At 42.5% G+C, this 28,000-nt stretch overlaps 1 protein-coding gene across 1 annotated transcript; it reads right to left on the bottom strand.

Annotated features, from left to right (window-relative positions):
• Positions 1–27,959, bottom strand: MDH1B (malate dehydrogenase 1B). The gene is made up of 10 exons (XM_027123195.1): positions 27,830–27,959; positions 23,563–23,675; positions 19,829–19,963; positions 19,494–19,636; positions 16,866–17,362; positions 13,536–13,677; positions 12,027–12,190; positions 8,607–8,746; positions 8,251–8,302; positions 1–1,122 (listed from the first exon to the last, which is right to left on the bottom strand). The coding sequence occupies exons 1-10, from the start codon at positions 27,849–27,851 to the stop codon at positions 1,043–1,045; spliced, it is 1,488 nt and encodes a 495-aa protein (XP_026978996.1). The 5' UTR covers positions 27,852–27,959; the 3' UTR covers positions 1–1,042.
• Positions 27,960–28,000: the final 41 nt, after the last annotated feature.

Genomic DNA, 28,000 nt, shown 5'->3' with positions numbered 1-28,000 from the left:
GTGGGATCTTCCCGGACCGGGGCACGAACCAATGTCCCCTGCATCGGCAGGCGGAGTCTCAACCACTGTGCCACCAGGGAAGCCCGAAAGACCACCTTTTAACATTAATGTTTGTCTACCAGCTACCATGTGTGTGTTCTTGATTTTGTGACTTTTCAGAGCTGGTTTGAGGAATCAGATCTAAAAAATCTACTGCAGTATATAGAGAATTAAAAGAACTGAGTTTTTTTAGTATTTAAAGGACATTGAGTTTTGCAGTTATTTTCATTTTTTCCTTTTTCCTTCTACTCCAAGTTTCTCTGAATGCCTTGTCCTCTTTGAAAGTTGCAAGATGCCAGATCACTTCTATATGGCATCATGGATAAACCACTGTCAGGGGCAAACGGGTGTCTAGCCAAACGGCTCAGTGTAGCATCTTTCTACCAACTTCCCTGTGAAACCTTGGTCCCCACAAGATAAATCACTGGCAATGTTTCAGTGTTTGCCAGCTCCCTCCTGTACACAGAGTTTTAAGTAAAGAAGTAGTAAAGATGGAAACAGACTAGATTATTATTATCTTCTAGATATACAGGTCGTATAGGCAGATTTAGAAAATATATAAGCCTATATACAAATATATACAAGATACATATATGTATGCATGTATAAAAATTCCCAGGTTTTCCCTGTTAAAGAGAATTCTAACTTGGACTTGTCAGGGTCTTCCTTTCACCCACATTCTGAGGAGGATCCTGACTTGCCCTGTCAGCTATTTTGAGCTTTGTAATGAAGGACTGAGAAGAAAAGGTGAGAAGGATGAGACATAGAGGCTGGAGCTGAACTTATTGGGGAGAGTTTGAGGCGAGTATGACATGGAAGCAATTTCAGCATTAAAAAAAAATTTGCTTCCATCTTTTATCCCTCCTTCAAAGTGTTTATGAATAAAAGAAACAGAGTTATTTCAAAGTTACTTCGGTTGCTGGACTGTGTTCTCTGACCACAGGGTCGTTCTCTAAGACTGGACAATGTGTGTCACGACCATTAGCACAACGCAGACTGCTTATCACTTGACAGACGTACCATCTGACAAAATTAGATCTTTTTCATCATCTGGCATTAGATCAGAAAAGAAATCTTTATATTCTGAAACTAATATTAGATAAAACATGGTGGTTTAGAATATAACTAACAGCCCGTGAGATGTTCTTTGTGAGTGCTTTTCAAACTTTGTTGACCAAAACCCAGTGTAAAAAAAAAAATACATTTTACGTTCCAGTCCAGTACCTTCACTTGTGTGCATATAATGAAACAAAAAGTTAAATGAACGAAATACTCACCCTTTTCTAATCTATTCTTATCCTTCTCTTATCTTTCCTAATACTTATCTTTTTCTTTCTATCCTATTCTCATTCATTGGGAAAAAAATCTGCTCTCCTTACTTACCCTTTTAGCATCAATTTTATTCTAGTTCAAGGAAAAACGCCAGTTATTAAATCCATTTCATGACCCACTAAATTTTTTTCACAACTCACCAAACCCACAATATGGAAAGCACTGTATCTCGTTATATTTGATTCCAATGCTCATTGAATAAACAGCCCTCACAACAACCTGAAATCAACCCAATTTTCTTCACTTAATTACCACTAAAGTTCTTTAAGATTATGAATTAGTTAAGCCTAAGAGCCTTAAAATTTGAATGACCAACTTAAATCGCTCTGTTGCAAAGACTTGGGAATACATACTCGACAATCTGGCTTTTCTTCCTCCATCCTGGGAAGCTGCCGGTCATCCCCTTCATGAGAGACCGTAGAGCTTTTTCTCAGTTCTCTCACGGGGGCCATAGTGCCCTCCCTCCTTCCCATGAGTGTTGCTTATCACCAGCTGGGCTGACTAGAATAATGGTGCTGCCACCCAGGTACCCAGATACACTGTCTGACTGGGCCTCTTAACGATATGTATTCTGGCTGGAAATGAATTCACCACGCTCCTCTGGACAGTGACTTGGGCTGCTTGAGCATCTTCCGGAGGGTCAGTGATGAAGCTAGGTTAGTTCTCTAAGCGTGCCCCCATCGATTTCATGTTCTGTCCAGCCACCAGCTATGTTGCTGAGCCCTCCACCAACTATTCAGCCAAACAACGGATGGCCTCTACCTACCTTTTCTGGCTTTCTTCATCCTTTTTGGATCCCCTACTCTAGCCCAGCTGCCCTACTTATCATCTTCTGAATATAATTTGATGCTGCCCCTGGTTCACACTTCTGGCCATGGCTTGATCCCCTGAAATGCCTGCTTTGCCCCTGTTTTTCCTTCTGGTGGGACACCTTTCACAACCTCTTCCCTACCTGCCCCTCTACTTGCACACCTCCTCTTCACCAAATTACATGAGTAATTCCTACTCCTCCTAGACTCAGCTTCCATTTCATCTCTTCCCGAAAGCCTTTCCTAACACTCTCTATGTCAGGAGACCCCCTATGTGGTCCCACTATACCCTCTATCATAACACTTACCTCTCCATAAGGTAGTTTTCGCTTTGCTTTGCAGTCACCCACGCTAGACGGTGAGCACTTTGAGGGCAAGGACAACGTTCAATGTATGTTTATGTCCCTAGCACCTCTCACAGTTTCTTCTTTCAATGGTGGTAAAAACATATAACATGAAATCTACCCTCTTCACAAAATTTTACATCTACAGTTCAGAACTGTTAACCATACGCACATCATTGTACAGCAGATCTCTAGAATTTTTTCATCTTGTGTGACTGAACCGGCACAGCTTCTGAATAAATACATACTATTGGATTATTTTTAGCCATCTTAAGTCTCAACTAGATTTCTAGATATTATTAAAGTTTGCCCTTCATACATCACGAGGATCTTTTCCTTCCTTGTGAGTTTCTAGATCATATCCTTTCTTTCCTTGTGTACTACCTTGCCCTGTTTCATCAAGCTGTTTAACTTATTGTGTGTCTTCGCATTTACTTTCTCATATTCTCATGGCTCCTCTCCCCCAGATGTGATTGTGTGGTCACAACTCCCTTACTGTGGGCCCCGGTGTCTCTCACAGTGACCAGCATCTAGAAGGTGCTCAGTGAATGTCTGGTACCTTCCTTCAAAGATTTCAATAGATTTTTAACAATGGTTTTTCTTTTTTGAATATAGGATGAAGGTGATGAAAGACTTAACTCTCATTTTTTATGGCTAATAAATGATCAAACTCCTTTCTTTGAAGTTTAGTATTAAGCCTTGGATACAAAGGGTACTTTTTTTTTTCAAGTGATATACCTACCATCTGAGACTTTCCAATGTTCCCGGTTGTCATTTGTGGTAGGTAAGGTGGTCTTTTCATCTTCTTTGGCTAAGTCGGTTTCTGAAAGTCAGGAAATTAAATTAATTGAAAAGATTAAACAAACCTCATACATGAATCATCTCATTGATATGGTAATAAGCAGAGATCTCCAAACTCTACAAAGTTCTGATTATTTTCAATGCTCTGAGCTTGGAATCTCTGGAACAGTGTTTTGGGCGAAGTCCAATGGTGACAGAGTTAAGATCAATGAATGAACATATATATATATATATATATATATATATATATATATATATGCCTTGACTTTTGTTAATAAAACACAGCATAAAATCAGGTCATTTTCTTTCACAAAACCATCTACAGTGCAAGTGTTATGGGAAATTTAGGACTACCTACCAGTCAATAGAGTCAAATTTAGAGTGACTGCCTTACAGCTCATTATCGTAAGAGGAGTTTGCAACTCTAGTCTGCTAGGCAGGAGGAGAGGGCCTTAAATGCTGAGAATAATTCGAGGTAAAATCAACTGGTCATTGGACTTCTGTGTCCACTCGCTCCACCTCCATGCTGCCTTGGGGCTTTGTTTGGTTTGGCCCACGCCTGGTGACTTGACCACCAGCCACAACCGGCTCTCAATTCCCAAACCCCACGCTCTGCCCTTCCTCCCAGTGCTGGTGCTGTGACCTCACTAAAGCCTCTTGGGTCTGACCAAGGGCAGTCCTCTGTCCCCTGCCAGCTTCTTTTCAGTGAATCCATTCTGAGAGGCAGCAACTGTTCCGATTGGTTGTCATCCGCGCCATACTGATTGTTAAATATTTTCAACATCACCCCTGCCTGCGGCTTTTAAATTTTATTTCTATTTATTACGTCCTTCCTTGTCCAGTGGAGACCCCTGTAGTCCATCACTTCATCGGCTTCCTTGCAATTGTCCTCATCTTCACTGCCTCACCTGCTTCCTTCCCAAATGCTAAGTAAAGTAACAAAACTGTACTCATTTTCCATTCCCATATTCAAAGCCAACGAGCAAATCACCTCAGCACTCATTTAGGGCACCAGTAAAACAAGGACACAAAAAAATATGAGAACAATAAAAACTTTGGGAAAAAAATTTGATATTCCAAATGAAGTCATCATGGAAATACTCAGAATTTTGTTGGAATACTGTACAGTGTTAGTTTTATTCTAATTGCATTTATTCTAATTGCAGGGGTGGCAGTACTCTCTAATATTTCAGGGCTCACTACAGATCATACATCTAGGTTTCCTCTCCTGCACCCAGGCAGCCGAGCACCTTTGCAGGGAATCACGCAACTGTACATTGGAGTTACTACAAATTTCACGGTCTCTAAATTCCACTGAGCCTTCAGCTCTGAAAAAAAAAAATCTGGCTTTTTCCATTTTTCTTCTTTCCTTTCCTCTTAACAAATTATTTCAAATCTTCACCTCTTCCCTTATAACCCTAGCCCTTCCCCTAGATTTTAATCTTTGGGACCTGGCCTTGCTGCCCATTTTGTTCTGAATCCCCCCATCCGACGTAATCCCCTGCATCCCATCCATCACCTCTTCCCTTCTCTTAGGTCTCAGCAGCAGAGACGCTTCCTGTGTGAAGCTGACCCTGTGCTCTGAAGCTTGTTTTCTACTGCTGTCTTGATGATCTTTCTCTTCCCGCCCCTCCATCTTCACCCTCTCACTCTCCAATGGTAGTTAAACGTTAACACCCATCCATCCAGATATCTATCTCTCCACTTATTTATATTTTTGAATGTGTCAAACATGCACCTGGAATGAAATTCAAAAGCCACGAGAGACCATGCAGTGAAGAAGTCGTCCTTCCTCAGCGACTCAGGCCCTTCCCCACAGGATCACCATGGTTATCAGTTTCTTCTAAAAAACTACCACCTAGTTGCTGATGACTGCGTAGCCTCATCTCCAGCCCAAATCTCTCTGCTGGCTTCCAGAGATATGTGTCCCTCACCCACTGGACATAAATTCCTCTTGAAAATCTGCTCCTTCTATATTCCTTACCTTGCCCACAGCTTCCCAAGCATTTTCGTGACTTAGCACACACAGCAAATGTCAAGGACAATAGAGGTAACCAACCTGGGGACTCCAGCTGCCCCATACTCAGTCTGTGGAGCTAAGGGGACCATTAGCTCCACACCCCCAACCCATCTGTGGCTGATGGTTTGGGAACTGCTGTCTTAGGGCATGACACCACCATATGTCGAGATGCCAAAAACATTGGGACATACTTGACCCTCCGGAGCTCTCTCTTAGCCTCTGTCTCAGATTGGTCAAGTTCTGTCAACTTTCTATCTTCAAATCTAGCCCCTTCTCTACATCTTCATGGCCACTTCTTGGTTAGGGCCCTCATCATTTCTCTACCTGCAAAAAGATTGGTCTTACTACTTTTGGTCTCTCCCATCCAATTCATTCTTCTCATTAAGAACAGAATGATCATTTCAAAATTTGAACTTGCTCCCGTCCCTCCCCTGCCTAAAATCCTTCACTGGTTCTAATAAGATAAGTAACCTCTCCACCTCCTGACATTTCTCACTTCAAATTTTATTTTCCAGATAAAATGAATTGGCGGTTCACAGAAAGTTCTGCCTTATGTCTTTACCTTTGTACACCTGGTTGCTCCCTCTGAATGAACCAACCCTCCCGTTTATCCCCACCTTAGCTAATGTCTCCTTTCCTCTCATGACTTGGTATAGATCATCTCCTTCAGAAAGCCCTTCTATTGCGTGAAAATCCTGATGGGGCCCTTCTCACTGTTCTCAGCGCCCAGCATGTTCCTCAGGCCCGCAGCACTAAGCACCCCAGCTCCACAGGGAACTGGGGTCCTCCCCTCCCACTCTGGTCTCACTTCTGCCTTCCTCATTCCACAAAATTGCTCTAATCAAAGTCACAAATGACCTCTGTGTCCTGCATCCATTGGGTACTTTTCAGGCCTCATTTTATTTGACCTCCTCGTAGCATCTGACAGTGTAGACCAGCCCTCATTCCTGAAACACTCTCCGCCTTTAGGTCTTCCATGGTGTCCGATTTCAGGGGCTGTCCTGACTGATCACCCCTTTTTCACAGTCCTCTGTCAGCTCTTCCTGTTCTACTTAACCATTAAAGGCTAAGTTCCTCCAGGTACCCCTGCTCTCTCCAATCTCCATCATGCTCATGGCCTCATTCCTATTTATAGGCAACAACTCCCAATTTGATTAACTGCAGTCCGGATCTTGCTGAGCTCCAGAAAGTATGCAGTTCTGTATGTAATGTATCCATTTGAGATATCCTGTAGGTATTTCAGAATCAAAATGTAAGAAACTAAACTAATCCTTCCTCTACTATGGCAGTGCACCCGTCCTCTGCCACCCAACAGACACACGCATAGGCAAACACACACATACTCTCTCGCTCTCTCTGTCTTTCTCAGATAATTTCCTCTACTATTATTTCCCATGTTGGTAAACCCACCCCATTGCTCAAGCAAACGAAGTCTGAGTCCTCTGACATTCCCCAGAGCCAGTCCGTCATCAAGTCTTTGATAATTCCACCTCCTAAATATCTCTCAAAATTCTATAGCCTCCAGCCTCAGCTGTAATCACCGCTTCCTTGTGTCACTCTGCTACCCTCCTGATACTGGTCTCCCTGCAAACAGCCTAGCCTTGTTCCAATTTATTTTCCAAACTAATCACAACCCGATTGGGTCATTCTCCATCCAGAAGCCTCTGCAACTCTCATCTACCCTTCATGTCTCTCTCAGCTTCATCTCATTAGGCTTTGGCCACACAAACTATTTTTGGTGGTTTTTCAAACAAGGTGACATGATTTCCTGCCTCAAGGTCTTTGCTCACATCCCCAGGTATAAGCTCTCACAGCACAGCACCCTGTACTTCTCGTGCCTAAGACTCACCACAGCTGCAGACATTTGTGTAAATTACGATCCCCTGATGGACTGTAGGTTTCAAAAGGCAAGAACAGATCTATCTTCACCACCCCCATATTTCTAGCTCTTAGCACTGGCTTACAGTTGACACTCCATAAACACCGGTACATGGAAGGGATGTTGGGCTCTCAAAAGGCACTTGAGTGCCTGTAAGTGAATTAATTTATTTATGTTTGTATTTTCATATTTCAGATGAGATTTTCTTTAAGACAAAAGAAAGAAAGATGAGACCACTTCCTTGTAAGTTTACAATTAGAGAAAATACCAATAGGAAAAACAAGCTTATTGAAATTTATTTTTTTAAAGTTACCTAAAAGTAACTGTAGTGTTGTGGGTTGTATTGTGTCCCCCCCAAAAATGTTGAAGTCCTGCTCCCTGGTCTCAGTAAATGTGACCTTACTTGAAATTAGTTTTAGCAGATATAATCAAGTTAGGATGGGGTCAGACTGGATTAAGGTGGGCCCCCAATGCAATTACTGGTGTTCTTGTAAAGAGGGAGAGATTTGGCAACATAGACACACCCAGAGGGAAGACAGACTTGTGAGGACCGTGGCTGAGACTGGAATGAAGCAGCTACAAGGCAAGAATGCCAATCACTGCCACCAGAAGCTAGAAGAGGCACGGAAGGGATTCTTCCCTAGAGCCTTCAGAGGGAACATGGCCTTGCTGACACATTGATTTAGGTCTTCTGGTCTCCAGGACTAGGAGACAATAAATTTCTGTTGTTTTAACCCACCCAGTTTGTGGTAATTTGTTATGGCAGCCCTAGGAAACTAATACATAGGGTATACATAAACTTTATAAGGCAACAGTGTCTTTAGGATGTGATTTCTTTAGCATTCTTTTAAGAAACTTTATTTCAAAGGACACACTAAACCTGGTAGTTTATTTTGTCAATAAGTTACCTTAAAAGTGATGAAATATGAATTATACTTATTTATATTAAATAGTGATTCCATTTTAACATATATTTTAATACTCTTTTAATAGCAGCCCAGTAAAACATCGTATCTAAAAGATTACCTGATTGATACGGCTGAAAATTTATCAACTCTCCAAGTGCAACAAGTTTCTCCTGTGGAAAAATTTTGTAATCAGAGAATTAAATGACCACAATTATTAACGATCATTCTTTAATAGAAAAACACTTTGATTCTTGATGTTTAAGTAACCAACAACTGTTTTTAACATACTAGAAATTACATAACCAAATGAGGAGTGTTCTTCTGCTGATTTCTTCAAACCTTTATTGCCTCCTTATTGTTCTTAGGAATAAGAGGCAAATCGAACCCACAGAAAATCAGTGTATGCCTTGATCTAGGGCAATCGGTTTCAGGCTATTATTGAAGTCAGTTCCCTCGGAGCTATTCTGACATTACCTGAATTAGATCACTTGTCATTCTGGTCATTATTTTTTCACTTATTTCAATATCTTCGAGATCTGTAAGAACCACCCAAGTTCCATTCTCAAATTTCACAGGCATAGAAAAGACAATCCCTTCAGGAATACCAAACTGGCCTGCAGCAAACACAAAGCAAAGCAAAACGAAAGCACTCAGATAAATAAACCTTCCTGGTAACACTGTAGATAAGGACAGACGTGGTACATGCTTTTTAATGATAATGGTGGATTTAATGATAATGGAGGAATTCCTGCAAATTCCTCCCCAGGGAAGATTGAAACACTTACTAGAGAAGTATTTATTGAGCACCTCTCCAAGTTCTGACAACTTGCCCTTCTGTGTTTCTCTCAGAAGGAAGAACCATTGTTCCGTCTTTATCCCTTTTGTCCCTGCTGGGGGACAGATGCCCTGCCTCTGCCTTGGGAACTAATGCAGTCCTTCTCTTCCACCTTGTCTGGATTCCTTTTGTCTGCTTCCTTGGCTTTTCCTTGTCCCCCTAGGTAGCCCCTGAGCCCGAGCATGTGTCCAATCTTGCCTTTGCTCTTCCAGCCTACTGCTGCAGTCACAGAGCCAAGGGGCAGGCAGTGGGAAGGGAAAGTCGGTGATCTCACAGTTCCTAGTTCCCAGTTGAAATGTGCTCCAAATAAAAAAAATGGATAATGCTTATTACTAACTGAGCAACCTTCAGATAAAATGTCTCCCGTTTTTTGTGTCTCAATCAAATAAGAAAATTATTCTTGCCATTCTAGTCATCAAAAATGTTGTCAGTATGGAGGTTCCTTAAAAAACAAAAAACAGTTACCATATGATCCTGCAATCCCACTCCTGGGCATATAGCTGAAGAAAATTCTAATTTGAAAAGATACATGCACCCCAATATTCACTGTAGCACTATTTACAATAACCAAGACGTGGAAGCAACCTAAATGTCCATCGACAGATGAACGGATAAAGAACGTGTTACTTTTATACAATGGAATATTACTCAGCCATAAAAAAGAATGAAATAATGCCACTTGCAGCAACATAGATGGACCTAGAGATTATCATACGAAGTGAAATAAGACAAAGACAAATACCATATGATATCACTTATATGTGGAATCTGAAAAAAAAAGATACAGATGAACTTATTTATGAAACAGAAATAGACGCACATAGAAAACTCATGGTTACCAAAGGGAAAGGGGGGGCTAAATTAGGAGGACGGGATTAACATATATACTCTAAAATACGTAAAATAAATAACCAACAAGGACCTACTGTATAACACAGGGAACTATACTTAATATTTTGTAATAACCTATAAGGGAAAAGAATCTGAAAAAGAATATATATATATAACTGAATCACTGGACTGTACACCTGAAACTAACATGACATTGTCAATCAACTATATTTCAATTAAAAAAAAATGTTGTCACTAGGGCAAAATATTGAGGAGAGTCAAGAAACCAGGATCTAAAAGACTTTTCCGTAGAGGATGTCCCAGGCCCTCTGTCCACTCTCTATTTGAGAGCCAGCCTTATGAGTGAACAACAGATGAGGGTCTACATATGTGTTACCATTTCAGGGACACAATGATCACTTGCTCTTCACCTCACTTGCCCCCAACACTGAACTGCTTATTGATGAATTCCTACAGAGATTAATTCAACTTTTTTTTGTCTGCACCGTGTGGCTTGCAGGATCTTAGTTCCCTGACCAGGAATCGAACAGTAGAAGCGGGGAATACTAACCACTGGACAGCCAGAGAATTCCCTAATTAAACTTTTACAGATAAAGATGAGGTTTTAGGTGTCTATTTCATTAAAAGGGTAACACAGTGATTTGAACTCACACTTGCGGATGTTCGTGCACATTAACTTTAATTGAACAAGACACACTGAGAGTCTACCCATGAAGGAGCAACAAGTAGACCCAGCCAAAGCCCTGCCCTCAGGGTGGGTGAACTCTAATGCAGAGGGCATATGCAACTAACCACCCCATCCGTAAAGGCAGGCTGTGATACGCTCTCTGATAGAGGAACAAATGCTATGTGAGTACAGAGGAGAGACAGAGATTAATTCTGACTTGGGGGGCTTAGGGAGATTTCCGTGAGCTGCACTATAGTCACTGAAACAATGGGAAGGATCGTGGTTCCATTAATAACATAAAGGATACAAGAGGTGGATCAGACTGGGGAGGATGACAACAGGTTCAGTTTGGTGTGTGTTGGTTTGAAGTGACAGCATGACATCCAGGTGGCAATGTCTGACAAGGGTAGGGCTCAGCAGCAAGACTGAGATGGGAATGGATGGGCTTGTTCAGGGAGAATGTAAAGCACAAAGGGAAGACATGCTTTAGGTCTTCAGTGCACAGAGCACCAGCTATTCTCTCTTTCCTATTTTTCAATAAATAGTAGAAGTGCTCTGAATAGCTTTTAGCAGATTAAAATACTAAGGATATAAAAATATATCCACAGTATTTGTGGATGGAGAGCAAGCTTTCCACATTCCGGCTGCTGCCTGGTACTCTGAGATCTGGGTCTTGCTGTGCCCTTTGTATCGTGGGTCTGTGTCTTTGCTCCTGCAGCTCCTGTGCCCAGATGTTCTTCCCATACTTGTCTGTCAGGTAAACAACTACTCAAGCTTGCAGGTGGGACTTCCTGAAGTGTCACCTCCTTTATGATGCAGGTCCTGATTCTTCCTGCTGCCTGCTGAAAACTGACCTTGCTTTCCCTTCCTCAGTAGGGATACAGTGAGAAAAACTTAACAGAATTATTTCATTTATGTACGTGGCTCTCCTTTACTGTGCTGTGAGCTTCCTGAAAGGCAAAAGCCGGGCCTACTCCCTATGTGTGTTCCCAGTGCATGCACACAAAATACTGTTGCACTGCTGAATGGATAACTGAAGGAATGCAGGCATGAATGAATGATTATGGAATTGTGAAAATCCGGAGAGCTTACAGACCCTTTAAAGAGGTAGGAGCGGGCTTCCCTGGTGGCGCAGTGGTTGAGAATCTGCCTGCTAATGCAGGGGACACGGGTTCGTGCCCCGGTCTGGGAAGATCCCACATGCCACGGAGCAACTAGGCCCGTGAGCCACAACTACTAAGCCTGCGCGTCTGGAGCCTGTGCTCCGCAACAAGAGAGGCCGCGATGGTGAGAGGCCCACGCACCGCGATGAAGAGTGGCCCCCGTTTGCCACAACTAGAGAAAGCCCTCGCACAGAAACGAAGACCCAACACAGGCAAAAGTAAATAAATAAATAAATAAAATTAAAAAGTAACTGTACCATTTAAAAAAAAAAAAAAAAAAGAGGTAGGAGCCTGTCTAGGTAAGGACACAGAAGTAGGAGCACAAGGCATACATGGAGGTTTTAAAATATCGTAAGATATGAAAAACCCAGATTTACCTTCACTTAGTACCCCTAAAGACACAATCTCCCCAGGGGGTGAGCCATGGTACCAGTATTTCAACGTAGTGGCTATACTGTGTGCAGCTAAGATGCCCCCAAATTGTCTTCCTGTGGCGGTGAACTTTTTAAGACTTTCCACAAATTCTCTGTTTACCCACTCACTGTAAGGAGAGAAAGAAACAATTTTACAATGGAGGAGGGAATAGGAATGAATAAGAATGTTCCCTGGGTCAATGGATCTGAGTACAGGAAATCACCTCCACAAAACAGAAATATGACTTCCTGTGCCCCTTCTTCAAGCTTCTTTAATCCCATAAAGAGTCAACTGAAAAGTAATGAACCAGAGCAGAAAGGAGTCCTAAAGTTTCAAACTAAAAACTTGATACCATAAATACGGAACACAGAAAAGTGGCCAAAGGCTGCAAGAACAATTAATTTCATCACAAAGAATTTATTCTCCATAGAGGCTATCTTGGAACCAGTGGTATCCTTCATTTTAAATAAAATAGTATCATGAAATGTTGAATCAGTCACATTGAGAACTAAGGAAATAATTAAGTTTTCTAATCTGAAGTTTAAACTCGGGGAACAGTCCAGCTGGACTAGAAAAAGCACGAAACAGCTGCCCTTGCTAAGCCGGCACGATACAGCTCCAGGAGATGCTGCCCACACCCACGCAGCAATGCAAGACAATGAGTCCAGGGACACAATTTCTAGGTGTGGGTAAAGGAAGGGAAGGGAAGAAAGGGGTGATGGAAAGGACATGCTACCACTGGGAAAGTGCTGCAAAGTTTCGAAACTTGTTACAAAGGCGTTCCTCCCCCTTCCTCCTTCCATGCCCTTTTCGTAATGGTGGTGTTGACTGTGACAGGCACAGTTTCTAAGTGCTTTGCCTGTCTTAACCCACTTCATCTTCCCAGTGACCCTATAAGACCCGCACTCTGTTACCATTTCCACTTGGCAGATGGAAAAACCGAGGCACAGAGACGTTAAGTAACTTCTCTAAAGTCACACAGCTAATGAGTGGCTGAATGAGAATTCCAACCCAGGTGGCTTGGCTCCAGAGATGGTGCCCCTTACCACGTCTCAATTCTGCCTTTCCTGGAACCCAACACCCAGCATGGCCTGGGCCTGCTCACCATTATAATTCCTTACTCTCGAAGCTTTTTCAACTAATTTCAACTTGGACAGAGGTCTTTACATTAAATAAGATTCACTTTACATATGTTTGCTTTAGTGATAACATTAATGGAATCTGTGAGCCACTTTAAGGATAATCTGAAATATAAAAATTCAAAATTCCAAAATCAAATAAATTGGGTGTGGGGACAGACTAGTTGAAATTCTGTGGAATTCTCTACATTTCTTCAATAGAAAGCATAAATGAGGATGAGTGTGAACAGTTACTTCTGCACACTGATTTCTAAGATGATTTTTAAATGATTATAATAACATTACACGTTTATTCAATATTGTTAGACTACTTCACTTAAAAAGATACTGTACCTATCAAAAATCAGGCTTAAAACAGGGCGTGAATAGTGAGGAGGTCCCCAAACAGCACTCTCATATCTGTAAACTTTGGCTTTTCTCAGATCGACGTAGTTATTTCCACTAATATTACCCCAAATTATCACATCTTTGATGCCTGTGAAGAAAAGAAATTTAAAAAAATAACATAATATAAAAAATTGACTGTAGTCTACTTTCTGTTTGTGTGTTTGTTTTACAATTGGTCCTTTTGCTATATGACAGACTTAAGTTTATGCTCCCTAAAAATGTGCAAACAATGTGGCTCATCTCCTTAATCATCAGAGTCTGGCCATTCCTAATAATGCACGTGGATGGTGTGAGCATAGGACTGACTTCAGGGAACACTGAAATGCTCCCTGAAAGAAAGCGCTACTGAAAATTATACCCCCGCTCTGGTCCTAACTTCACCACTCTGCTTGCCATGAAGAGGATTTTTTATCTGCTTTGATTCTGACAGAGTCCCTGATTTTAGACTGGAATAGAAATTCGGGCAAGTCACTTGAATCCCTGGGTGGATTTCATTTCCTGCAGAATGGAGGTGCTGGAATAAGAGGACCCCGAGGAACATCTTAATCAAAGAAGAGATATTGAATTAGCTTGTACGTGTGAGGCACTTTTAGGTGGGAGGCTCAGAAGAAAACAAATCAGCCCAAATCCTTGCAATATTCTGGGGGTAGAGGGGAGTGGGTGAGAAAACAACTACTATACAACGTGATACATACTACCAAGAAAAAGAAGAGGGTGGGGGTAGAGAGAAATAGGAATTGGTATTTCATATGATTCTAATATATGAAATTCTCTCTAATAATTCTCTCTAATAATTGTAGATTTTCTGAGAATGTATCTGAAGTGAAAATAGGGGATTTTATTGATTTATTTGTTTAAAAACTTAATTCTCTTAAAAGGTCATACCACTTTCTATTACGGAGATTAAATTCTTTCCTGTTCTGTATGAGATAAGATTGCTGTTGTCTTCAAGTAACAGAATATCCTTCTGACCTGGCTTAACTAGAAGGAGTTTACTTTTCTCAGATAACAAGTCGAGGTAGGCAGTGACACTGGGGCTTGTTAAGCAGCTCAGAGATGTTACTCTCTTGGCCTTCCCCTCATGGTCCTAAAATGACTGCAGCAGCTCCAAGTATCACACCCTTACAGAGTTGTGTTCAAAGCCAGGCAGGAGGGAAAAGAATTTTTCTTAAAGCTTTAAGGCCCTTTATAGCTCTAAATGCCTTAAATCAAGCTAGAGAAAATTATAGCGGACATCTGCTTTTTTTTTTTTTTTTTTTGTCCTAACATCTCTTCCTCCTTTTTTTCTTTAACAGCATACTGGCTTTTCTTTAAATAGGTACGTTTCCCCAATTTCAGTCCATTTGGTTTGGGTGAAGCTGTCCTTACCCCTCAGGTCTATCGATAGGCATCCGACCTAGATTCCAGATTTCTGGCCACACTGACTGACTTGGAGAAGGGCATGTGTTCCAAGCCCAGTCAATGAGATATTATTCTGCTACTTTTATACAAAGAATCGAGAGAGAACGCTCTTTTTCTACTGGGGTAGTTAAGCTATGATGCCGGTAGCCGTTTTGCCACTTTTTAGAGAAAGCCTATCTGAGAATCAGATCAAAGCTGAGGAAAACAGAGCTGAGCGATGAGCCAGGTGAGAGCACAAACCAGGCTTGATCTCATCACTTGAACCCCAGCATCCGGCTATGCCCCAAATAAGAACTACTCCTGCACTCTTCAGTTATGTGGAAAAAAAGCTCTGACTCTGGTGGCTTTGAGTGGACTTTCTGTCACTTGTACAGAAAGAGTTCCAACTAAGCCAATGTACATAGTCTGAGAAACAGGTTTATGTGTGAACTGAACTCAAGGGATATCCTGAAAAGGTCTGCTCCCCTCTTGGCATCTGGAATTCTCCTGGAATAATTCTCCCTGATGGTTTTTCTAGTTCATGTTACTTTGTTTAACTCTGTCTTTGTCGTTGCCAACTTCCTCCTTACTACTCCACTGACAATTCCACTTTAACAGCCGTCCCTCTAACATTTCCCTTTTTTGTCCCAACTTGTCTCCACTTTTCTTTTTTCTGCTGCTCCTGTGCTTATTGGCTTTGAATACAGCAGGGTTTAGAAGTTATGGTACCACCAGACCCACAAGAGAGCAGCTTTCTGGTTGAAAGTGCCTGCCCTGTTTTAAATTTTGTAACACTGCCTCTTCTTGACACTTTCATCAGTGTATCATAGATCTTTTGTGAGAAATCAGTATCTACACATATACATATAAGGTTGATAACAGAGATAAAATGATTAGGAAATGTTTTCCTACTGAATAATTTTAGTATCCATTTGGCTGAGGTATGCAGTGACCCTGGGGGTAAGACACTAATGATTTGTATGCAAGAATACCAGAAGTTATGGTCCTAGGGCTTTGCCCTAATGTGTTAGGGGCTCACCGAAGTCCCTTAGAGCTCTGACTGAGAGCATTCTAGGCTCACACTTCACTGTCCCCAATTTTGCTTGATGTCATGTCTTGCACTTCCTGGCATTCTAAATGGACTTCGTTGCACCTGCTCCATCTAAGGGCACAAATAGCTAAAGTCTGTCAAACATGACAAATATTTTTAGATACAGCACTCCCCCTTTAGATACAAAAATCCATTTTCTGATTCTGTCTCACCCTCCTATAATTTTGACCTCTATAAGTACAAGGATTATTAGAAGCAGAAACTGATCAGATAGCATAATCACCTTAACAAGTTTACTACCCTTGCAAATGTTTACCTTGTGTCGGGCACTCCTCCAAGCACTTTAGAAACATTATCTCTTTAAATCCTTGCATCAATTCTGGGATGTAGGTGCTATTTACGTCCTCATTTTACAGGTGAGGAAGCGGGGCACAGCAAGGTTAAGTGATTTGCCCCAAGTCACACAGGTGGGAAGTGGGGTGGGGTCACTTTAACAGAGCCCTGAGTATTTTTTTAAAAAACACTGATTACATTGGTTGACGGGGGCCCGGGGGGGGGGTGGGGGGAGGAATATTAAGTTTCAAATTACTACTTGAAAAATAGAAATCTTATTATTTAAATATTTGTTTCTTAATTTTTAGAATGATGGGAAAAGATCAGCTAGTCATAAAAGCTAGTAGAAAGAAAATGCACAGTAGCGAAACCACACAATCAGAAGTTCTTGGCCTCTGCTTCATACTTTCTAGTCCAGATATCCCGACTGATTTTAGAGGGAACAGTGTTCTTCCTAGCTGCTATGAAATCACGCTGTTTAAAACCAGACACGGAAACGGGAGCTCACTCACATGACGGAGTCGTTTTCAGTTTTCTGGCCAGCTCCGCCTTCGCTTTGCCTTCTACGCCCAAGGCCACAGCGATAATATTGTGGGCGAAGTTTGGGGCGTATCTCATAAGCAAAGACGCTTTGAGATTCACAAAGGATTTTCCTCCCACAATAATTCTGACGGAATCATGAGCATTTTTCTCAATCAGGGATCCGTAGAGGTGGCACAGAGTAGCCCTGCTCCGGATGCAGTCTTCCAAACTGTACACCTCCTTGTCCACGTGCTCGTCGAGGAAGATGATCACGTGGGCCTGGCGGAAGGCCTCCTCCGCTTGGGTGCAGACGGACACACTCCGCAGGAAGGGCGACGCCAGGTCCTGAGCCTCCTTCACAAGGCTTGTGAGTTTCTCTTCTGCCTGCTTGTTGTCAAATAGGTTTATGCTAATTTCCATATGCGGTCCAAACACTTCACCACTTGTCAAGATGGGAATTAGGTTGTAGCAGGCAGGAGCCGATGCACTAATAAAAATGCAAAGCCGATTACGAGTGGTTAAATCTTTTGCTCCTTTTCAGGCTTTATTCTTTTTTTTTTTTTTTTTTTAAAGTACCAACCATGTATAGAAGTCTCTTTTTTTCTTTTTTTAATAAATTTATTTATTTTTGGCTGTGTTGGGTCTTCATTGCTGTGCACGGGCTTTCTCTAGTTGCGGCGAGCAGGGGCTCCTCTTCATTGTGGTGTGCGGGCTTCTCATTGCAGTGGCTTCTCTTGTTGCAGAGCACAGGCTCTAGGCAACCGGGCTTCAGAAGTTGTGGCTCACCGGCTCTAGAGCGCAGGCTCGGTAGTTGTGGCCCACGGGCTTAGTTGCCCCGCGGCATGTGGGATCTCCCCGGACCAGGGCTTGAACCTGTGTCCTCTGCATTGGCAAGTGGATTCTTAACCACTGCGCCACCAGGGAAGTCTCCAGGCTTTATTCTTAATAGATATTCTTCTGCATGTGCATTAATAGGGTGATATAAAATATTAAATTGGCATACACAGCTGCACAGACATTTTTAAGGCTAGAAATCAAAAGTAGAAAAAAATAATTCTCACTGCTAACTTCTTGCTTTGGCCATCTGAAAACAATACCAGAGTAAGAAATGTACTTGTTTATAAGGCTTTTCAAATTAAATAGAATAGGCGAAAGCAAAATTTAAAAGAACTGTGTCATATTACTGTATATTACTGTAATTACGTGTTACTGTAATTACATGTTTATATTCTTTTTAAAAAAAGATAAGGAAATCAGTTTCATTTAACCATAACTCTTTTCTATTTTGTACCCTTATCTGCAAAGTAACGACATCTTTTAGAAAGGTCTATTTTTCCAAATCCTTATAAAGAAGCCTAGGATCAACACAGGCGAGGTATCATGTATCTGCACCCACAATTCAGCTACTATTTGAGTACTCTATAGCTTGGCTGATAACTGAGAGCCCTAATGACCCCTGAGGGGTAGTTTAGAAATGCATCTGGGCATTTTTTCACAGTGGGTTTGGAGAGAGGCGCAGTGGTGTTTTCAAGAGCATCTGTGCCATTTTAATCCTTTAAAAATATCTAGGGGCTTCCCTGGTGGTCCAGCGGTTAGGACTCTGTGCTCCCAATGCAGGGGGCCTAGGTTCGATCCCCGGTCGGGGAGTTGGGTCCCGCAGGCCACAAGGAGGAGCCCGCATGCCGCAAATAAAGATCCCGTGTGCTGCAGCTAAGACCCAGCGCCGCCAAATAAATAAATAAATATTAAAGAAATTCTAAAGCAGATGTAATATTATTAAATCTGAGTGTAAAGTTCATGTACAGTTATTACATCATTCTCAGTTCTTTTCTGCATTTGAAATCTTTCATAACAACAAATAATTTTTCAGATGAGCCTGTATATTAGGATACACACATAGATAGTAAGAAGGGCAGTGTGAGAGACAGATTGAGAGGTGGGGAAAGGAAAGGGGGAGGGAGAGATAGAGCAAGATGGACAGCAAAAGGACAAAGAGAGAGACAGAGCACAGAGATAGAGAGAGAAAGCAATGACAAACATCGAATGTGTCCACCCACCACTGAGAGCGAGAGTGATGAGAAAAAGTGAGAAGGGGTAAGAGTGACGGGGGTGAGGTTAGAGAGAATGAGTGCAACATGGAAGAGCTAAGGATGAGGACAACTCTAGCAAGTGGGAAAGAGGAAGAGGGCAACAGTCAGGAAGATGGGGGAGGGAAGGAAGGAAACAAGGGAGAGGGAAGGAAGGACAGTGAGGCGACGAGCAGGATCGTAAGAGCAGCAGACAGCATGAGACACACAGAATGAGGGCAGGAGAGCTGGAGACGGTTATGAAAAGTAAACACCTTTGCTATAAAGTTACTCTTAGATTTAGTATGTATGTGTATTATATGCATATTACATACACATTGAATCTATATATAGTCTAAAACTCATACATGGGGCTACACTAGGGGATATATAGGCATATACATATATTACATATCTATAATATTCGTATACATACACACAAATCTCACACTTGACACTCAGATATTCTTCCATCATGTAATTAATCCTACATCACTGTCCTTCTAAACATAAAACGTCAACCTCACGAATCCTGGGATTTGACGGTCCCACCTGGTGATCCAGACCTGCAAGGGGTTGATGAGACCTTTCAGGGCTTCTTTCTCCAGCTCTTTTTCTATGTGTGCCCCCAGGTTCTCTTGAGCAACTGTCTTCATCAGCTCAGTTGTCATGCTAGAGGTGACACCATAGTAAAGCTAAATATTGGGAAAGAAAAAATCAACACCAGAATAGCTGACAATGGCTATAATGGAAAGTTCTTGTTTAAAGCCCAAATAGAGTAAAAAGAGAGCTGAGAGAATACCTTAGAAAGCAAGACATTGGAAAAATATAAATAATAGGAGAGAACAATAATGTTTTAGACAGATAAATCAACTGAATTTGTATACCTGGGCATGTTCTAGGAACTCGTTATATCCTCCCAAAAGCAAACCCTTTCCTCCACGATCCAACAGCTCTCTCCAGATGATGGGGGAATTTTTGTGACTCCACTTATTCTTTTTACACAACTCTTTCAGCCACTCCTATTGAATGATAGAGTCCATGAGAAGTCGCACATTGAATCTGCCTTGGAATTCAATTCAATGCTTTAGAGTTCAAACGTTAAAATACTAGTTTTTTTTTTTTTTACTACCTCTGTGTATACATAATAAAATTTAGATATCTTTAAACTGTAAAATATAAATATAGAAATAGTGATGAGTTGAGTAACAAATTAATCAAGTAAGAAAGAATATTCTTCGAATTCATCGACCAAATAAAGGTACTGAATGTTGCTCTCTTTCCTGAGTAGACCTGAAGTGCAAGGTTTTGGCTTAAAAAAGGAGCCGAGTTTTCCAACTCAAATGGTCTTCTGTATGAGATGTCTCTGGTCTTAGGGCCATATAAATTTGATATTGCTTTCCAAATATGTGAGTATAGTTTATATTTTTTAGATTGAATTAATGAGCTAAAAATTATCTGGGGATTTCTGATAATATTTACTAGAAAAAGTTTAAATCATCATTATCTGGTTTGTGTACACCAGGCCTTCCAATGACAATATCTGCATAGAGACAGAATGCAACATTTCTATGGGTAAAGTACATGGCAACATTCTTGTCTTTGGAGGAATGTATCATGAAGCTACCTTACAAATGAATTTCCCTCGTCGATGTTTCCACCATGATGATTCCCCCATGGCCTCTCTAGTCACAACGTAGCCTGACCAGTGAAATACTGGGAATCTAGAAGAAAGAGACTCTACCTCAAAGGACCTTCAGCAGCGAGCAGGGCATGGTGATGTCCTGGCAGGAGCTGGGAGAATATGTACAGGACTGGACCCTAAGGGTGCTGAATCAAGAGTGGAACATAAAGCTGGACAAGAGAGAATTTCTCAAAATGAATCAGTCTTCTGCTATTCAAGAGTGTGCACCCTGACAAAGACCTCAGAAGAGAGTCCAACATGTTGCTAGGATGGCTCTTCAGAGCTCGGAGCAAGGGATGAAATAAAGTGGAAATGCCAGAACTGTCATGGAAGACCATGGAAGAAGGGATGAAAAAGCTTAGAAAAAATGGGCTCGCTAGAGTGGATATGCTATGACGGAAGGCTGGAAAACTATTGGTCACTTATGTTCTCTGGAAGGGCCTGGAGGACACTACATTCACCAAAGTGACAAGGAATGCACTGATGAGAGGGGTCTCAGCATCACTGAGAAGCCTGGTGTGGCTGTCAATTCTGGGCCATGGCTGTTAAATGACATGCTCTTATAGAGCTGGGCCCCATGGCAATTGGGATGATAGAATTCTGAAATAAAAGAGGATGGGGGGCAGTGCCCACCAGAGAACGTCTATTATGACAGAAGCACTAAGCAACCCAGCAGTAAGATAACTTAGACAGCTGAAGGCACAATGGGGACATGAAAAAGTTAGAGCTTATGCAATGGTCTGAGAAAACAAGCTATCACTCATCAAAGCTGACCTAGCCATTGCTGCTGCCATTAACAGAGATCAACGCAGACCTCCTGTTAATGGCACTATCCCTCAAAGACAACAACCAGCCTCTTGGTGGCAATCTGATCACATTGGACCCCTTCTACCCTGGAAAGAGCAGTGATTCACCTTGATTTTAATCAACATATATTCTAGATAAAGAATTGCCTTTATTGCTTGTAGGATTTTGGCCAGCACCCTGTTCAAGACTTTTCAAAATATTTAACCTACCAACATGGGATCCTGCATAACATCACTTTGAACCAAGAAACCCATTTTAAAGTAAACGATGTATGACATTGGGCATGAAACCAGGGACCCACTGGCCCTATCATATATGGCAACATCCAGCAGCATGATAGAGGGATGGAACAATACACTGAAGATGCATGCACCAGCTTAGAGACTGATACCTTGCAAGGATGGGGTACCATCTTTCAGGATGCAATATATACCACAAATCAATAGAGTTTTGCCCCAATAGGTCGAATACATGAATCCAGGAACCAAGGATGGAATTAAGAGTGACCCTGCTTACCATCACTCCCAGTGACCCACCCAGGGTGAGGGGTGCTTCTATCAGGAAGAGTCCCATTAAACTTTAATCTATGGCTGCCACATGGTCACTTAGAGCTCCTGTGCCAAGAGATCAGCCAGTAAGGAGAGGAGTTACCATCATGGAAGGGGTAATTGCCCCGTTGATCAGGAGCACGTAGGGCAGCTATTACCCAATGTTGGCAGGAAAGAATGGTTGGCATCTAGGTAACCCATTGGGGCATCCTTGGTAGTGCCTTGTTTAATTTTGACAGCACATGGACAGGTGCAACAGTCATATCCTGAAAAGGGAATAGAGACGAGGGCTCAGGCCCCTAAGGATACAGGTGTAAGTCACCACCACACCTAATAAGTCACCTGAATCAGCAGAGGGTGAGGGGAATCTACAATGGATAGAAGAGAAGAAAGGTGATGAGTCAGTTATGGTGCTGAACGATGTGTAGTGCTGAAATGATGTGCAGCGGAGACTATTATTCACTTAACTTCCTCTTATAAAGTTTCCCCGGGGAGAGATGCCAACCAGAATTCTGGAAGAGCTGCTCCCAGATGGTGTGAACGTATTATATGCAGCATGTGGATCCAAAAGGCACAACTGGTGAACTAGCAGATCCTGTCACGTGTAGTCCCTATTACTCCTTCGTGACCAAGGCACTCATTCCCCCTGCCACGAGGCGTATTGGCTGTTGATGGCTCAGTGCTGAGTCTCTCTCTGGAAACTGACCTCAGCCAAAGGATGTTCCCTTGCCTAAGGTTAAGTCTCTTCCCCAGGGCAGCCCACATCCTCTGACTGTTAGCTGCAGGAGAACAAAAGCCTGGCCTCCTTGCCTGTTTGGGGGGTATCTTTGAAGGGCCATCCCAGCTTCAGAGTTCCCTGCAGGGCTGGCTGAGCCCTTTGTTAGAGCTGTATGGCAGTTCAACTTCCCCCATTGCCCAGTCCTGCTGCCCTCATTCCTTCTAAGGATGTTGTTCCCAAGAACACTCCCCAGGAAAGGAAACTCCTTCCCCCAAATTTCCATCTAAGTCCCAAAGAAGGGTGTGTCAAATAAACAAGTCCCTCGTGTCATTAGAAATCCATATGAAGGAGAATTGAAAGTTAAAAGGTGCCATATACGGGCTTCCCTGGTGGCGCAGTGCTTGGGAGTCCGCCTGCCGATGCGGGGGACGCGGGTTCGTGCCCCGGTCCGGGAGGATCCCACATGCCGCGGAGCGGCTGGGCCCGTGAGCCATGGCCGCTGAGCCTGCGCGTCCGGAGCCTGTGCTCCGCAACGGGAGAGGCCACAACAGTGAGAGGCCCGCCGTACCACCAAAAAAAAAAAAAAAAAAAATGCAATATAAGCTATGTGGATTCTTGGGGGGAAAATACCAGCCAAATTGATTCTACTTACTGGTTAGGGCCTCATTTGTTCTATTAGGTACTAGGAAAAAAATATAAATAATGTTTTGAGGCTGATAAGTCAGGACTGATTTTACTAATATTAAAATATCAATAGTACATGAACATTCCTGGAAAGCTATCTGATACACTAGCTAATATTTAATTAAATCAGAACACATTTTTCTGTGTGTGTGAGTTTAACAAACTGTAAAGGCCTCTTACCTCCCAAACATCAGGATGCTGTGTAATTTTATGTATCCGAAAATCAGGAAGATTCTTTTGTAAAAGATCTGCCAGAAGTTCTGCTTTAGCATAATATGGGCAATCTGCTCTACCTAAAAAATTCAAATTAGCAGTATTTTCTTTCATCACATGGAAATTATCATGTAGTTACAAGCATTTGTCATATAATTACAGAATTAATCACACAGTTACAATATAATTTATATAGAGCTATAGCATAAACTGCCATAACATAAACTTTTGATTTTTATTATATTGGCAAAATAAAATGACTTTCATAGGAGATCAGCATCATTAGTAATAAAATGTGGAAAGGAAAAAAGACTTGAATATTTATTCTCCTCCAGTGCTGTATTAGACCTCACTTCCTCTAAGAGGCTGCCAGGCTACTAATTAAGCATGAACTACTCATAATGAACTACTCATTAGTAGCTACTAAAAGGCAAAGTGTGAAGTGAGGAGTGGTGGTAGAATCACATGTGGACTTGCTATGTGTGCAGAGAGTATTGGGGGAAGGAGAAGTGGCGGGGAGAGAAGAGTCTGGCTTAACTTCTTTTTTCTGGCGTGGCTAGGTGATCCTGACCTTACTAGAGAGAAATCATGGGTGAGAAGTTTAAATTATAAAGCGCAGCTGGAAGTATCTGTAGTATATCTAAGTGGATATGACCAGCAGGCAGCTGCACCTGCAAATCTGAAGAGCAGGCCTTCTGTAATAGCTTAGGATACAGGTATTGCAGGCATAAACACAGAGAAAGTGACAGCCACTAAAGTTGGTGGGACTGGACGTCCGGTAGAGTAGGAGGGGCAGGGGCCAAGGGCAGAATCCTCTCTATAGCCTTCTTCCCCGATTACTCCCAATTCACCAGTTCTTCAACCTCCCGGTGACTTCTAAGTCATCATCCCCTCTCAAACTCCCCCTGGCTATTAGCCTCCCTGTTTAGTTCAAATCCATGACTCATGAATTCAGACCACTCTTCTGGTTCATGTCTGCAATTCTCTTGCCCCACTGTGCTTCTGGCAAGTAAGCTTGGTAAAAGCCCCTTACCCTGAATGAACCCAGTAACTTGCCTTTTCTGTGCCTGGGTTTCATGTACTTGGCACCCCTGGATAAACATGGTAGAAATAAGCAGAGCGGTACCATTATAAATACATGGTCACCAGTCTCAACTGGCCCTCAACTCTTCCTGGAGATCCCTCTGTTTCCCTGGGCAGCACTCTCTTCTGGTCTCTACAATTACCATTCCAAACTGCCTACTTCCTTCAAGCCCCTTCCTTCTCTCCAATATTTTTCTGTACTATCAGAAGACAACAGAAAACTCTGCTTTCTACTTTACGCAAACTAAACCAAATCATACAAAAAGGCATCAGTTGGGAAATCCCCCAAGCTCCTGCCATCAAACCTACTAGCCTATCTGCATTTGGAGTCCTCCTTTCCTTCTTTCTTCTATTCAGTGGAAGAGGGATCCTACCTCTTATCCAGATCCAATCTCACCACTTACGCTCTAAACACCACCCTCTTCCACCTCCACTGGTTATCCCCTTTTTCTAGCATCTTAGCTCTGTTTCTAATGGCCTGTTTCTACCATAATTAAAATATACTCATTATGTTTAAGTTTCTCCTGTCCTGAGAAACAAAAAGCCCCTTCAGTCATTGCCTTCTACCTGCCCTTTTCTAATAAAACTTGAAATAGTTCTCTACACTTGCCATCCCCAGTTCCTCACTTCCATTGATTTCTCATGCCACTGCAATCTGGCTTTTCCCATAATTCTCTAGAAGGTCACCATGGACCTCCATGTCACTAAATCCAATGGATACTTTTTGATCCTTTTCTTGTTGACCCTTGGTAGCATTTGTCTCCCTTCAACTCTTGAAATACCCACTGTGGTGGGGCCTTCTTCAGGTTTTCTTCCTACTTCTCTGGCCACTCCTCATTACACTTTTAGGTTCCTATTTCTTTATTAATGCATTAAAAGGTTAGCATTCTACAAGCCATCTTATCTTCATACTCTATGATCCTTCCTGGATAATCTCCTCCACTCCTTTGGTTTCAAGTAGAAATCTGTATTTCCAGTTCAGAACTATCTCCTTATCTAGATGTCTACACCATCCTGTAGTTTTTCAACTCCTTCTAAATGTCTCATAGGCACTCAGCATGTCTATGACAGATTTTGCCATCACTCCCCTACTAAATTTGCTCCTTCTCTTATGTTCTTTATGTTCATCTACCCAGTAATTTAAGAGTATTAACAGTACCCAGAGTATAAAGCCTACTCTTCTGCTTTTTTTCAATGACTTCCCATCTACCCAGTTAGGCAAACTACTGCTTGGGAATAATTTTAACTCTTTCTTCTCCCTTCCTTTCTTCCTCCATCTAGTCAAATGTCTAGTTCTATAGATTCTGCTCCCTAACATCTCTCCAATCCATTCACTTCTTTGCATTTCCATTGCCCACCTTCCTAGACCAGGCAACCAGTATTTCCTTCCTGGACTACAGTACCTAACTGGGCTCTGGGCATCCAGTCTTTTTCTTCTCACATTGTAGCAATAACACTGAGATAAAATGCAAATTTTATTATGTATCTCCTTCCAAAAACCTTCCATGTACTTTAGATAAAGTTTAAAATATTGAGGGCTTCCCTTGTGGTGCAGTGGTTAAGAATCCACCTGTCAGTGCAGGAGACAAGGGTTCGAGCCCCAGTCCAGGAAGATCCCACATGCCGCGGAGCAACTAAGCCTGTGCACCACAACTACTGAGCCTGCGTGCTGCAACTACTGAAGCCCATGTGCCTAGAGCCCGTGCTCTGCAACAAGAGAAGACACCACAATGAGAGGCCCGTGCACTGCAATGAAGAGTAGTCCCCACTCGCTGCAACTAGAGAAAGCCTGCGCACAGCAACGAAGACCCAACGCCGCCCAAAATAAATATAAATAAAAATAAATACATCTAAAAAATATTGAACGTGGCTCACAAGAATATACATTATCTAACTCTGGCCTTAACATATGATAGTCTCTTCCTTGTACTCTATGCTCCAACCCTACTAAATCTTTTTCAATTTTCTGCTTATTGTATACTCTCAAAAATCACCAAACTAGCTTTCCTCATTGCAGCCCCACTCCCTGCTACCCGTGCCTAGTTTACTTTCCTCCTCCCTACTTATTTCCTCTCCGATAGGTAACACTCATCTTTCAGGACCCTGATTAAAAAATCACTTTCTTCTGGGAAGTCTTTGCCTAAGAAAGGTCCCCTGCCACTGCCCCTGCTCCTATAGAACCCAGCCCTGCCACTGCCACAAATGCAACATTCTCAAAAATACTCTTCTGAATGAATAAAGAAGCAAAGGAAATAGGTTTTCAGGCAGATGGAAGATGACAATTGTGTTAAGGCATCAAAGAGGTCAAATAAGACAAGGACCGGACAGCTTCTGTAAAGTCATTGGTGACTTCTGTGAGGGCCATTTCTGAAAGGAGGCAGAAGTAGAAACCAGATTGAGTGGAAGGCGGACCTGGAGATAGAAGAGCAGTCTACCCTTTTGAGAAACTTGCTGAGAGGAAAGGAGGCAGGTACAATAGCCTGCTGCAGTAAGAGCCTCTTTGGTGGTTTTCTGGATGCCAGTCGACATTTCCAGTCCGTCCCCTCCATTGCTGACAAGGTGGGTTTCCTAAAATGCAAGCTCATTAAGATACCCTCCTGCTTAAACATTTTAAATGACTCCTCATTGCTTTCAGCATACAGTTCAAACACCTTTGCTTGGTGTTCTTGAAGTGCAAGGATCTGGCTTCTGCTCCCATTCTTGCCCCAGGTCCAGTCACTTCCTCCATATCCAGAGGTCATGACACTTCTAGCCTCTGTGCCTTTTTCTGGAATGTCCTCCCTATTCCAAACCTTCACAAATCGGCTCTTGTAACACCCCCCAGAGCCCTGTGTACATACCCCTCATTGCATTAATCACACTGTATCAAAAGTACTTGTTTACATGCTTCTGTATCCCAGGAGACTGAAAGCTCCTCGAAGGCAGGGATGTGTCTTTCCCCTCACTGTATCCCCTGTGTCCAGCAGTGCTTTGTACACAGTCACTGCCCAACATACATTTTTGAATGAAAGCATAATAAAGCCTGCGTGGTCCATATAGAGGCTGGAGTTGCTAGAACATAGGCGAGTTAAGATCACTGGCAAGCGGTCATAGGAGGAGAGTAGCTGTCGGTGTTTTGAGCGATCTGCGGGCGGACGCGGGGATCACTCACCAGCGAGTACGAATTTGGCCATGGTGAAGCCAGGACCCGCGGGCTTGAACCGCGGCTCCACCGTTTCCAGGCAACCACGCCGCTCGGGACTTGGCGCAGGCGCACTCTGAAGCTGAGCGCGGACTCTGGCGCCCAGCTGCAGAGGTTGCGTGTTGGGGTACACAGTTATAC

Source organism: Aethalodelphis obliquidens, unplaced genomic scaffold (assembly GCF_003676395.1).
Source record: "Aethalodelphis obliquidens isolate GAN/ISIS:26980383/991018 unplaced genomic scaffold, ASM367639v1 scaffold2, whole genome shotgun sequence".
Classification (NCBI taxonomy): domain Eukaryota; kingdom Metazoa; phylum Chordata; class Mammalia; order Artiodactyla; family Delphinidae; genus Aethalodelphis; species Aethalodelphis obliquidens.
Note: the sequence above shows the minus strand (reverse complement) of the source record. Positions and strands in the feature narration are given on the sequence as shown.

Excerpts from the sequence above, each read along its gene's own strand:
- MDH1B (XM_027123195.1), bottom strand. The coding sequence starts at position 27,851 with ATGGCCAAATTCGTACTCGCTG. Across the intron at positions 23,676-27,829 it reads GGCCAAATTCGTACTCGCTG|GTAGAGCAGATTGCCCATAT; the intron begins GTGAGTGATCCC and ends TGAATTTTTTAG. Across the intron at positions 1,123-8,250 it reads TTTTCAGCCGTATCAATCAG|AATATAAAGATTTCTTTTCT; the intron begins GTAATCTTTTAG and ends TATTAGTTTCAG.